This window comes from Oncorhynchus kisutch, linkage group LG1 (assembly GCF_002021735.2).
Source record: "Oncorhynchus kisutch isolate 150728-3 linkage group LG1, Okis_V2, whole genome shotgun sequence".
Classification (NCBI taxonomy): domain Eukaryota; kingdom Metazoa; phylum Chordata; class Actinopteri; order Salmoniformes; family Salmonidae; genus Oncorhynchus; species Oncorhynchus kisutch.
Window position 1 is genome coordinate 26,865,026 of NC_034174.2, and position 14,103 is coordinate 26,879,128.

At 44.0% G+C, this 14,103-nt stretch overlaps 1 protein-coding gene across 12 annotated transcripts in view; it reads left to right on the plus strand.

The window, feature by feature from the left end:
- The window catches only part of LOC109896808 (rap1 GTPase-activating protein 1-like), a 131,822-nt gene that overhangs the window by 89,495 nt on the left and 28,224 nt on the right, over window positions 1–14,103 (plus strand). For 4 of the 12 annotated variants that reach the window (XM_031808566.1, XM_031808598.1, XM_031808522.1 and 1 more), the window contains exons 1-2: window positions 7,162–7,503; window positions 9,449–9,484. The exons of 6 other annotated variants lie outside the window; for them this stretch is intronic. In XM_031808566.1, the coding sequence (XP_031664426.1) occupies window positions 7,417–7,503; window positions 9,449–9,484 (123 nt within the window). In that variant the 5' untranslated portion in view covers window positions 7,162–7,416. Of the gene's footprint in view, window positions 1–7,160; window positions 7,504–9,448; window positions 9,485–14,103 lie in introns of those variants that run through there. 2 more of the 12 variants (XM_031808975.1, XM_031808672.1) reach the window with 2 other exon arrangements.

Sequence of the window (14,103 nt, forward strand, 5' to 3'; positions counted from 1 at the left end):
TACGATGACATAAATTGTATCTTGGAAAGTCTACACATTCTAGTTATCAGATTCACATGGAATTGTTGTGCAATTTAAATGTTTAAATGTGAAACTATTTGTGAAAAGATTAAATGTCATTTTAGCCTCCTAAATAAGAGAATTGTTTCATAGTAAAGTGAACAGACATTGGTTGAGAAATATGAAACATGCCCTTCTCCCCCCAGTACAAAAGGCCGTTGACGCAAGTCAAACCTTGTTACCGATGATGTGAGGACTGGTGTCCATACGTTTAAAAGGGCTCATTTCAACTACAACCAAACAAAATTAACATTTAGTTCCATAAATGATTAGACTGCTGCCCTAAGCTTTAAAAGTGTGAATTTCAACATGGAGGTGACGATCACCACACTGGAATGGTGAATTTCGACTAGACCAGCCAGAGTACAGCGCGAGCTGATTATGGCAACTTGGTATGATCTTTGAACGTTTATTCACTAAAGAAGAAGTGATACCTTCTAGACGTTTAGTTATCAGCTGCAGCTGTAAACATACGTGGCCTAGAAAAGGACAGACAATCTCAGAAGAACGACAGGGTATTTTAACTTATCCGCTCTACAACACAACGACCAGAAAGATTCTTCAAAGGACAATGGCGTTCTCTGCTGGGTAAACCAGTCTTCCATCTTTGACCCATCTATCGAGGCGCAGCTCAGAGTAAATATATATATCTTGCATTTTCCTCTTCCGAATGGGTGGTTATTAGAATGCGTAAGACTCTGTATTTACTGTAGCATAGCTTCTCAAGGTCCGATAGAGATTCAATCCCTTTGTCCCTCAGTCTTCCCGCTCTTTCATTCAAACCCAACCCCCTTCCTTTGTGTAACCAGCCGTCATATCGGGTTAGCCCGCTAGGGGCTTTTCATGACATGATTAGTAATTGATGTGTGATCTATCCTGTGCATATAAATATATATGTAATTCTGTGTGATTATTTAGGTATTTGTAAATAAATAAGACAATTTGTGCATTGCTGATTTAACCTATTAGCTAGGGTTCGTGCAGATAACCAAGTACTTATGACAATCAGAATGAGACCGATCGAGGTGACGATTAATAATTGACTGCTTTTGATATAAAAGATCTTCAGATCTTTAAGAGAGTGGATTCGGGAGATAACCGCTCTATATAAATGAATGCTTCCATGGTGCCCCAGCTTATTAATGGTATAATTGTTGCATGGTTTCATTCAATCACGTAATCAATTAATCGATTTCATAAAATAGCATGTCATATAATTTAATCATAGTCAGACACGACAGTGCTCGATAATTAATTGATATCAGATAAGCCTCAGCAACTGTCTCTCCCTCCAGCCTGGTATTATACATATTTCTAAGCACCTCCAAGACATATGATACCTACTAATATTCTAGTGACTTTAGACAGAAACAAAAGTAGTGAGGTTGGTCGCAGAGGATGTTTAGGCGTATACTGCGACCGTCTAGCAATCCAAAGGTTGTGCGTTTGAGTCATGTCGAGGACAACTGTAGAATTTTGATTTAACCCTTCCCATAACCCTGATTCTAACTTTAATCCAATTAATCTAGGCCTTGGGCCGTGAGGCGCCTTCTCACTGAGCTCCACCAAGCTGTTTTATTTAGGGTCTGGGGAGTGTCATGCCACTCAAACAGACCAGATCTGGTAATTAATACATATAAAATATGCATAGCGTTAGGCCCCCAGGCCAGGGAGGCAGCAAAAGTGATTCAGTGGGAGAGAGGCTCGTTATTGCATCTATTCTAGAGCACTAACCTGGAGTGTTTAAATTAAAGGACTCGTAAAAGGAAATTAAGGTAACGTGTACTTGGAGTCTCAATATGATGGTGGGGCTTGAGAAAGAGTGCTGTGATCTGTTCACTATGCTGTCTGGTTATTACTTCTCTCTTATTAATTTGCCCAAATCCCTTCTCTCTGTGAATACATGGTTTCCATTTTAAGCTACATTGTGCAGTAGACAGACAGTGAGCTGAGATTTGAGTAGTTTCTACTTCATTTTAACATGACCTATGCAGGGTATTTCACTTCCCAACACATCCAGTGGAGAATCGTAACTTCATCTTAGGTCAAATGTTCACATGGTGCATGGATGTCAATGGGATGCATGGCTTTGACCACATAGCTAGCATGACTCAGTCTACCCATGTCATTACGTTTGTGTGTAGGCTACTTTAAATGGTAATACAGATTTGTTGTCTCAGTGTGTTTCAATATCAAATGTTTGCTGTATGTCACCCTGTAGCCTCAAACATTTGTACACATCTTTGCAATATCAACAGTATTGACCTTCTTTAGGATATTGATGCTGAACAAAGGTTTGGTTATGTGTGTTCCCCTACAAAATCCAACTTAGTCTGCTGCCATTTTTGTAAATGTACACTTCACTCAAAGCTCTTCACACAACAGAAGGTCCTTTACAGTCAAGCCTCCATTTTATTTAACAAAGGACATCAATCCGTATTATAAGTTTAAAGTGGCATAAATACAGTGCCTTAAAGTATTCAGACCTCATTTGTCAGCGATTACAGCATCGAGTCTTCTTGGGTATGACGCTACAAGATTGGCACCTGTATTTGGGGAGTTTCTCACATTCTTCTCTGCAGATCCTCTCAAGCTGTCAGGCTGGATGGGAAGCTTTGTTGCACAGCTATTTTCATGTCTCTCCAGAGATGTTCGATCGGGTTCAAGTCCGGAATCTGGCTGGGCCACTCAAGGACATTCAGAGAATTTTCCAAAAGCCACTCCCGCATTGTCTTGGCTGTGTGCTTAGGGTTGTTGTCCTGTTGGAAGGTAAACTTTTGCCCCAGTCTGAGGTCCTGAGAGGTCTGGAGCAGGTTTTCATAAAGGATCTCTCTGTACTTTGCTCTGTTCATCTTTGCCTCGATCTTGACTAATCTCCCAGTCCCTCCCTCTGAAAAACATCCCCACAGCATGATGCTGCCACCATCATGCTTCACCGTAGGGATGGTGCCAGGTTTCCTTTATTTATTTATTTAATCTTTATTTAACCAGGTAGGCTAGTTGAAAACGAGTCCTCATTTACAACTGTGACCTGGCCAAGATGAAGCAAAGCAGTTCGACACGTACGACAACACTGAGTTACTCATGGAATAAACAAACATACAGTCAATAATATAGTAGAAGAAAGTCTATATACATTGTGTGCAAATGAGGTTAGATAAGGTAGGTAAGGCAATAAATAGGCCATGGTGGCAAATTAATTACAATATAGCAATTTAACACTGGAGTGATTGACGTGCAGAAGATGAATGTGCAAGTAGAGATACTGGGGTGCAAAGGCGCAAGATAAATACATAAATACAGTATGGGGATGAGGTAGTTGGATGGGCTATTTACAGATGGGCTATGTACAGGTGCAGTGATATGTGAGTGCTTAAAGTTAGTGAGGGAGATATGAGTCTCCAGCTTCATTGATTTTTGCAGTTTGTTCCAGTCATTGGCAGCAGAGAACTGGAAGGAAAGGCGGCCAAACTGAGGAATTGACTTTGGGGGTGACCAGTGAAATATACCTTCTGAAGCGCATGCTACGGGTGAGTGCTGTTTTGGTGACCATTGTGCTGAGATAAGGCGGGGCTTTACCTAGCAGAGGCTTGTAGATGACCTGAAGCCAGTGGGTTTGGTGATGAGTATGAAGCAAGGGCCAGCCAACGAGAGCATACATGTCGCAGTGGTGGGTAGTATATGGAGCTTTGGTGACAAAACGGATGACACTGTGATAGACTGCATCCAATTTGTTGAGTAGAGTGTTGGAGGCTATTTTGTAAATGACATCGCCGAAGTCGAGGATCGGTAGGATGGTCAGTTTTACAAGGGTATGTTTGGCAGCATGAGTGAAGGATGCTTTGTTGCAAAATAGGAAGCCAATTCTAGATTTCATTTTGGATTGGAGATGCTTAATGTGAGTCTGGAAGGAGAGTTTACAGTCTAACCAGACACCTAGGTATTTGTAGTTGTCCACATATTTGTCCACATATTCTAAGTCAGAACCATCCAGAGTTGTGATGCTGGACGGGCGGGCGAGCAGGTGTGGGCAGCGATCGGTTGAAGAGCATGCATTTAGTTTCACTAGCATTTAAGAGCAGCTGGAGGCCACGGAAGGAGAGTTGTATGGCATTGAAGCTCGTCTGGAGGTTGGTTAACACAGTGTCCAAAGAAGGGCCAGAAGTATACAGAATGGTGTCGAGCGGCAACGGTGAGGTGGATTTTTAAAAGTAGAAGCTCGAATTGTTTGGGTACAGACCTGGATAGTAAGACTCTGCAGTAGATTTCAACTCAGCCCCCTTTGGCAGTTCTATCTTGTCAGAAAATCTTAAAATTAGGATGGAAATTTCTGGGTTTTTGGTGGTCTTCCTAAGCCAGGTTTCAGACATGGCTAGGACATCCTGGTTGGCAGAGTGTGCTAAAGCAGTGACTAAAACAAACGTAGGGAGGAGGCTTCTAATATTAACATGCATGAAACCAAGGCTTATACGGTTACAGAAGTCAACAAATGAGAGCGCCTGGGGAATAGGAGTGAAGCTAGGCACTGCAGGGCCTGGATTAACCTCTACATCACCAGAGGAACAGAGGAGTAGGATAAGGGTATGGCTAAAGGCTATAAGAACTGGTCGTCTAGTACGTTCGGAACAGGGAGTAGAAGGAGCAGGTTTCTGGACGCGATAGAATAGATTCAAGGCATAATGTACATGGTAGGGTAGGATGTGAATACAGTGGAGGTAAACCTAGGCATTGAGTGATGATGAAAGAGATATTGTCTCTAGAAACATCATTTAAACCAGGTGATGTCACCGCATGTGTGGAGGTGGAACTAAAGGGTTATCTAAGGCATATTGAGCAGGGCTAGAGGCTCTACAGTGAAATAATACAATAATCACTAACCAGAACAGCAAAGGACAAGGCATATTGACATTAGTGAGAGGCATGCGTAGCCGAGTGATCATAGGAGTCCAGTGAGTAGTTAGGCTGGCTGGAGACACAGTGATTCAGATAGCTCGCGGGCCAGGGCATGCAAGCTAGCAGAAGGGCCTTAAGAGGGACGTCGTGACGGAAGAAGTCTGTTATAGCCTCCTCATGCAGAACCTCCCCGTGCTGTTACGTCGGTAGTCCAGTCGTGATGAATAAGCAGTGCTCTGTGTAGTAAAAGGGGTCCAGGCCAATTGGCAAAATAGGTATAGTGGCCCAAGAAATTGGCCGATGGACCTATTCAGCTAACAGTCCGATATGCTCTAGATGGGCATTCAGGGGTCGTCGCAACGTAGTAGCCAGTTGAAGAATCCCCTCGGGCGGATTACGTCGGTAGTCCAGTCGTGAAGGATTGGCAGGTCTCCAGAACGGCAGGAAAAGGGGTCCAGATCAATTGGTTAAATATGTAATGTAACCAAGGAGTGGCTGATGGACCTCTTCAGCTAGCTGGGAGATGGCCCTAGCATGGGCTAGCTCCAGGATAGGCAGCTAGCTAGCTGTGATGATCCAGGTGAAAAGGTTCAGAACTTGCGGTTGGAATCCGGTGATATGGAGAGAAAATAAGTCCGGTATGCTCAGGTTTGAATTGCGTTGTGCAAACTGGCGAGAGTTTTCCTGATGACCGCTAGCAGTGGTTAGCTGACTACTAGCTAGTAGCTAGATACCTGGCTAGCTTCTGTTGGGGTTCCGGTTCAGAAGTAAAGAAAAATACTTTAGAAAATGCAGATCCACACCACATTGGGTGAGGTGGGTTGCGGGTTGAAGTTGAGGTTTAGAAAAATATAAAAAGATATGCGAAGAAAAAATATATAAAAAGATATATACATGGGACACGACAAGACGAGGACAAAGACGTGTGACTGCTACGCCATCTTGAGTATACATGCACTGTCAACTGTGGGAACTTTATATAGACAGGTGTATGCCTTTCCAAATCATATCCAATCCATTGAATTTACCACAGGTGGACTCTAATCAAGTTGTATAAACATCTCAAGGATGATCAATGGAAACAGGATGCATCTGAGCTCAATTTTGAGTCTCACTGCAATGGTCTGAATACTTCTGTACATTTCTAAAAATCTGTTTTTGCTTTGTCATTATGGGGTATTGTGTGTAGATTGCTGAGGATTTTATTTGATCCATTTCAGAATAAGGCTGTAATTGTGGAAAAAGTAAATGAGTCTGAATAATTTCCGAAGGCACTGTGTAGCCTCCTCATCACAGAACCTCAGATCTCTCCCTGCTCGAGTGTTTTGCCCATTGATTTCTCTCTGCTGAAATCAATTTTGGTGGAAGAACTGATAGTGTTTCTCATTGTATAAATGCAGACCATTCTAAAATGAGTCCAATCTGTTTTCATTGAGAGGTTCCTGAAATGTGTTTCCCTGTGGTATGAAATAGGGCAGTATTGGTTGGACATGTGATAGTGGGAGAGTACTTCCGAGATGAGGAGTTCCACAGTGTACACTTTACATAATAATACAACTACTCTTCCCCTTTCCACCCTCTCATTCTTTCTCTTCCTCTTATTCAAACATGTCATCCAACATACTACAGTACACAATGACTACCCTTCTTTCTGTTCTGAAAGTTGAAAAGATGAGATGATGAGACCCTGATCTCAGACCCTGGACCTGACTGTGTCAGCAGACCCTCTCTGGGCTCCTGCAGCCTGCTGACTCCTCTCAGACCCGGCCCATGAAAACTTTCACAGGGTCAATAAAGGCCCCTGAAAAGATGTGCTGTGTCAATAAAGGAACAAGGAGGGTCTTCCTGTAACATCAAGGTCTTTACAGAGCAGTTTATACATGTTATTCAGACTTAAAGGTAGACTTACTTTACTTCTGCAGTGTAAAGGCTTTTTAGCACAGACTACTCAGAGAGAGAGAGAGAGAGAGAGAGAGAGAGAGAGAGAGAGAGAGAGAGAGAGAGAGAGAGAGAGAGAGAGAGAGAGAGAGAGAGAGAGAGAGAGAGAGAGAGAGAGAGAGAGAGAGAGAGAGAGAGAGAGAGAGAGAGAGAGAACAATATGCTTACCATATGAAAGGGTAAAAAAGAGAAGTCCACAAAGCGAGAGAGGAGGTGGAGAAACGCTCTTCCTTGAACACAGACAGAGTGTGTGAGAAGAGGAAGGGAGGGATGAGGATCTTTACAGTCAGGCACATGCTCACACAGATATAGTACATACAGACCTATACAAACCCATGCATTCTAATGGGCATGCAGACCTGTTAAGAGACCTGAGACGCAGCAGTTCTTGTCTTGTATTTAGGGGCAGTAGAATACAGAGTGTAAAGTGACAGTAGTAGTTAGACCTCTGACACTCCTCTGGTCAATATACACACAGAAACAAATATACCCATACTCTGTTTTTGGAGTCGGAGTTTTGGAGTTATGAGTGACTTCAGGATGACTAAGAGTGGCCATGTGTTCCTCAGTCCTTCGGTTATTACATGGGGCCAGAGGAGACGACACAGTGATGTAAGTATTCATTCTTACTGTTGTATATGAGTAAGAGATAATGTAGTGCATATAACTGTGATCTTAGGTATCTTACAGTGTAGTGTTGTAAATCCACATCTGTTCACCATTACTCTGTTGCAGTCAGAACAGCTGTTCGTTACTTGAAGGCACTGCTGTGTCTCTTGCTGTTAGTCTTATCACCTATATTAATGTGTAATTTCTCATGTGGACAGAGATTGGTTTTGGTAGGACTCTGTTTCCAGTAGCCACAGAGACAGTGGAGAGGCTAGGAAAGGAGATCATTAGATCATGGTCAGTCTTTACTGCTGTTTCCAGTCCCATCACTTTTACTTGTTACCATGGCAGTACCTCTCAATGGTACCTCTCAATTTGTCTCTGGCAGAGAGTTCAGTCACCCCACATGTGTAGGTTACTACTGCACTCACGTTTTTGATAAAGGAGTTGGTGAGGTGAATATTTGTGTTTGGAAAACAGTAATATTTCTGTTTTTGGTTCTGATCCTCACTGACCATGTTAGTTTGCACTCGTTTGCTTTCAAGGCAGCAGCAGGATCGACCAGCGTATCATATGACACTGTTTGTTCACACGGTGAACCATGGGTTATTAAAACAAGCCAGTGTTGGTCAGTATGTGTGAATGTGCCCAAACAGTAGATTTCGGTGTACCCGTAGTAAATTCATGTTGTCATGTGGAAACATTAGCTTGACACCCCAGTCCACTTGTGTTACATGGTACAGAGAGTGCCTCACTGGGCTGTCATTGGCTATCTCACCCAATAGCACAGAGTCTTTAATTGGTAACATCCCTAGTCCATGCGTTGTGGTCAGGATGGAACTGCCCAGCATCAGGATAGCAGGCATTGTGGAGAACAGCTGCCTGGCTGTGGGTATTCCTTCTCTTACTTTATATGAGTGTCCCTTATCTTGAATAGAGTAGATCCTCAGGCCTCAGTAGAGTTCAACTGCTTGACAGCGGGTATCCTTTCTCTTCATGAATTCTCATATTTTTACATTTGAGTCATTTAGCAGATGCTTTTATCCAGAGATATTAGTACGGTTAAGTGCCTTGCTCAAAGGCACAATGACATATTTTTCACCTAGTCAGCTCAGGGATTTGAACCAGCGACCTTTCAGTTACTGGCCCAATAGTCTCAACCGCTAGGCTGCCTGCCACTACCTTATCTGGGATAAAAATTGATTATGCCGTTAATGGGAGCTGATAGTGAATGGAGTTTGTAATGAGGCTACAGCACTTGTGTTGATTTTTGGTTAAAGGAGTCTGGAAGTTATGTATCTTTGGCTCACTTCCTGCAGGACTTGTACAGTAGACTACTATTGATTAGAAATTAACAGAGATGACAGATGGAGGGTACTATTAGAACCAGTTTGTAAACCCATGCATCTCATTTGTTTTCATTTTCAGACTAATATCTCCAATCCCCATTCCGTGTTGATCTAATGGGCTAAGTGTGTTACAGTCACGCATCAATACATCCTGAGTGTACAGAGTTAGCTGCCTGCCTGAGACTGTGTGTTAAGGTGGTTAGTGGCTGTTTGCAACCTTAATATTCCCTCCCCGCCTTTAGAGGCACTGGGCTTCACCCTGCCTGCTCCTTCAGAGGAGAATATCATAGTTTCCAGGCAATTGTTTTCGTTAGGAGCGATTCAGTGAGTCGTAAATGGAGCCTCAGTGAGGGTGATGGTGTGCTCGGGGGGTGTGACTGGCCTGGGAAAGAAGCACAACACATTGATGCCAAGGAGCATGCAGTCAGAGGCTGGTTGTAATGTAAAGAGGGCTTGGATCAACTACACTCCCAGCTCCACATCCACAAATGTGTTGGGATGAACACAATAAAATCTCATGTGAAGAAGACTGTAGAGCCAGCATATTTCACCAACCAGTAAACCGCTCTCCTTCTTTGATCTGTCTCTCTCTCCCTCAGACATCAGACCTATTTGCAAAGATCGAGAGGATGCAGGTACTGTAAGTTGTCTGAGATCTCTGCTGTATACTTTACTCACTGCTTTGTCTTCTTTGTAGTTTCAATTTGTTTTCTGTTTACTATTCTTGTGGGTACTTCTGGTTAAACATGTCCACACACACACACCCACACACATGCACGCACACGCACGCACACACACACACACACACACACACACACACACACACACACACACACACACACACACACACACACACACACACACACACACACACACCCTATTTTCCCTAAACCCTAACCATAACCCTAACCCATACCTTAACCCTAACCCAAAAACCTAACCTTAACCCTAAACCTAACCCTAGCTCCTAACAATAAAATGAACCCTAGCTCCTAACCCTAAATCTAATTCTAACACTAATTCTAACCATAAACCCCCTAGAAATAACATTTGACCTTGTGAGGACTAACAAAATGTCCCCCAGTTGGTCAAATGTTTAAACACACACACTGTTTAGTAATTAGAATCCATAGAGCAGCTTTAAGTGATACAGTCTACTGTGTGCTCACCCCTCCTCTCCATAGCCTTTCCTGTGTCGTCTGTTGCTGTCTCTCTTGTTGCCCTCTTATGTTGCTGTCTCTTAGTATTCTATGTTGCTTTCTCTTGTCTACCCTCCTCTCTCGTCCTGTCCCAGTTGTAAAAAGTGTGAAAGTAAATAATTGTTTTAATAGTAATTTCACAGGCTTTCTTTGTAAACCATGTTTTACTTTTCACTGTCTGTATTTCACCTGTTGTTATTCCTGTAAATAAATCTAACTAAATAAAATCTATAGAGCAACTTCAAGTGATACATTCTTACGTGTGCTCAACCCACCTTGTTCTCTCTCCATCTGCCCTCTTCTGTCACCTTCTCTGCTTCTTGTCTGTTGGTGTCTGTGTCTTGTATGTTGCTGTCTCAGGTTCTTGTTTGTTACTGTCTCCTTTGTCTATCCTCTTCTGTTATGGCCTGTTCTGTTCTTCCGGTGTCTCTCTCCAACACCTATTCTTCTGTTGCTGGTGTATTCTTGTCTGGTTTTTCTCTCTCCATCATATCCTACACTTCGGTTGCTGTCTCTGTCTTGTCTGGTGTGTCTCCTTAGTTTTGCAATTCAAAATATTCAAGGGGATACTGGGGTAGCTTAACTTGTTTTGTGCCTGTGTCCGAGTCACTTAAATTATTCTCTTTCCTACCATTTGCCCCTGGCTGCTACTGTTCTAAGTGCTCCACTGGCCTGTGGTTCTTATCTGTCTTCCTCCATGGCTCATCTGAAAGGTAGCAAGGTAAAGGTGCAACATGTCTTTAGTTAGTTTTAAAGGGTGACTACACTTCCTGATTTGGCCTTTTTTAGATTTGGTTAATTAAGAAATGCTAGCGGCCATGACTGAATTCAAATGTTTGTTTCGTGGTGTGGTTTGATGTGTGTGTCCGCTGTTGGGAAGAGTTAGCCAAATAATTTTGCCAATTAGCTTGAGCCAGCTGATGTGCAACCTGAATTTGACTCAGGCTTAGGATAGCCTATCTCCGGGGCTAGATAGACACCGTCAATACATTTACACAATGTAAATTATACAATTTTCATGTTGCACACCTTTTAGCTTTCTCATTAAATGTTTCAATATTTGTATATGCATTTCAACAATTTAAGGTTGGTTTGAGGGTTTAAGTCATAAAAATTTGGAGCTATTGGAATTGTAACATAATGTCCCATGTACATTTCGTAATTTACCAATGGTCCCTAACTAGCCCATAGGGATATCCGAAGTCAACTCAAATTTACAACAGGCATTACGATCGGGTCGCGTGCAGCTGCACTTCAAATGTATGATTACTTGTGTGCTGCCAGCTGTGGGTATGTGGGCAGGATTACTTGTGTGCTGCCAGCTGTGGGTATGTGGGCAGGATTACTTGTGTGCTGCCAGCTGTGGGTATGTGGGCAGGATTACTTGTGTGCTGCCAGCTGTGGGTATGTGGGCAGGATTACTTGTGTGCTGCCAGCTGTGGGTATGTGGGCAGGATTACTTGTGTGCTGCCAGCTGTGGGTATGTGGGCAGGATTACTTGTGTGCTGCCAGCTGTGGGTATGTGGGCAGGATTACTTGTGTGCTGCCAGCTGTGGGTATGTGGGCAGGATTACTTGTGTGCTGCCAGCTGTGGGTATGTGGGCAGGATTACTTGTGTGCTGCCAGCTGTGGGTATGTGGGCAGGATTACTTGTGTGCTGCCAGCTGTGGGTATGTGGGCAGGATTACTTGTGTGCTGCCAGCTGTGGGTATGTGGGCAGGATTACTTGTGTGCTGCCAGCTGTGGGTATGTGGGCAGGATTACTTGTGTGCTGCCAGCTGTGGGTATGTGGGCAGGATTACTTGTGTGCTGCCAGCTGTGGGTATGTGGGCAGGATTACTTGTGTGCTGCCAGCTGTGGGTATGTGGGCAGGATTACTTGTGTGCTGCCAGCTGTGGGTATGTGGGCAGGATTACTTGTGTGCTGCCAGCTGTGGGTATGTGGGCAGGATTACTTGTGTGCTGCCAGCTGTGGGTATGTGGGCAGGATTACTTGTGTGCTGCCAGCTGTGGGTATGTGGGCAGGATTACTTGTGTGCTGCCAGCTGTGGGTATGTGGGCAGGATTACTTGTGTGCTGCCAGCTGTGGGTATGTGGGCAGGATTACTTGTGTGCTGCCAGCTGTGGGTATGTGGGCAGGATTACTTGTGTGCTGCCAGCTGTGGGTATGTGGGCAGGATTACTTGTGTGCTGCCAGCTGTGGGTATGTGGGCAGGATTACTTGTGTGCTGCCAGCTGTGGGTATGTGGGCAGGATTACTTGTGTGCTGCCAGCTGTGGGTATGTGGGCAGGATTACTTGTGTGCTGCCAGCTGTGGGCATGTGGGCAGGATTACTTGTGTGCTGCCAGCTGTGGGTATGTGGGCAGGATTACTTGTGTGCTGCCAGCTGTGGGTATGTGGGCAGGATTACTTGTGTGCTGCCAGCTGTGGGCATGTGGGCAGGATTACTTGTGTGCTGCCAGCTGTGGGTATGTGGGCAGGATTACTTGTGTGCTGCCAGCTGTGGGCATGTGGGCAGGATTACTTGTGTGCTGCCAGCTGTGGGTATGTGGGCAGGATTACTTGTGTGCTGCCAGCTGTGGGTATGTGGGCAGGATTACTTGTGTGCTGCCAGCTGTGGGCATGTGGGCAGGATTACTTGTGTGCTGCCAGCTGTGGGTATGTGGGCAGGATTACTTGTGTGCTGCCAGCTGTGGGTATGTGGGCAGGATTACTTGTGTGCTGCCAGCTGTGGGCATGTGGGCAGGATTACTTGTGTGCTGCCAGCTGTGGGTATGTGGGCAGGATTGAAACAAACCCAACCTTTATTTATGTTGTGATGCAATCACGACCACAAGTCTCACAAAACTCCGTTTTGGATGAGACTGACTTTTTGTAGTAAATATTGACAGTAGAATAAATGTTTCTGACTCATATTGGTGCCACGTTGGCTGTTTTCTAAATGACAAGTTGGTTTTTAGGGGCAGCCGCTTTTTGAAAGTTACTGTATACTGACACGACCAGGGCAACTGACACGACCAGGGCAACTGACACGACCAGGGCAACTGACACGACCAGGGCAACTGACACGACCAGGGCAACTGACACGACCAGGGCAACTGACACGACCAGGGCAACTAAACTGTAAAGAAAAATGTGTCCACAAACATATAAGGAGCTACATGTATATTAAGAGACATGAGCCCGAAAAATGGTCCTGTAGACCTTTGTCAGTTTCTACCAGCTAATGTGAGATATTTAGATGACATAACATTTGTGGACACATAACTTAAGGGCCGATGTAGTTTCAATGTTTTGTTCACCTACAATCACAAATAACCACAAAGCTGGCCATCTTTTCCCCTCTCTTTATGGCTGCCCTCCCTCTTCCCTTCTAAGACCCAGTTCGTTTATTTGTCATATACACATGATGTACAGTTGAAGTCGGAAGTTTACATACACTTAGGTTGGAGTCATTCAAACAAATTTTTCAACCACTCCACAAATGTCTTGTTGACAAAATATAGTTTTGGAAAGTCGGTTAGGACATCTACTTTGTGCATGACACAAGTCATTTTTCCAAAAACTGTTTCCAGACAGATTATTGCACTTGTAATTCACTGTATCACAATTCCAGTGGGTCAGAAGTTTACATACACTAAGTTGACTGTGACTTTAAACAGCTTGGAAAATTCCAGAAAATTATGTCATGGCTTTAGAAGCTTCTGAAAGGCTAATTGACATCATTTGAGTCAATTGGAGGTGTACCTGTGGATCTATTTCAAGGCCTACCTTCAAACTCAGTGCCTCTTTGCTTGACATCAGGGGAAAATCAAAAGAAATCAGCCAAGACCTCAGAAAAAAAATGTAGACCTCCACTAGTCTGGTTCATCCTTTCCAAACGCCTGAAGGTACCACATTCATCTGTACAAACAATAGTACGCAAGTATAAACACCATGGGACCACGCAGCCGTCATACCGCTCAGGAAGGAGACGCGTTCTGTCTCCTAGAGATGAACGTACTTTGGTGCGAAAGTGCAAGACAATCCCAGAACAACAGCAAAGGACCTTGTGA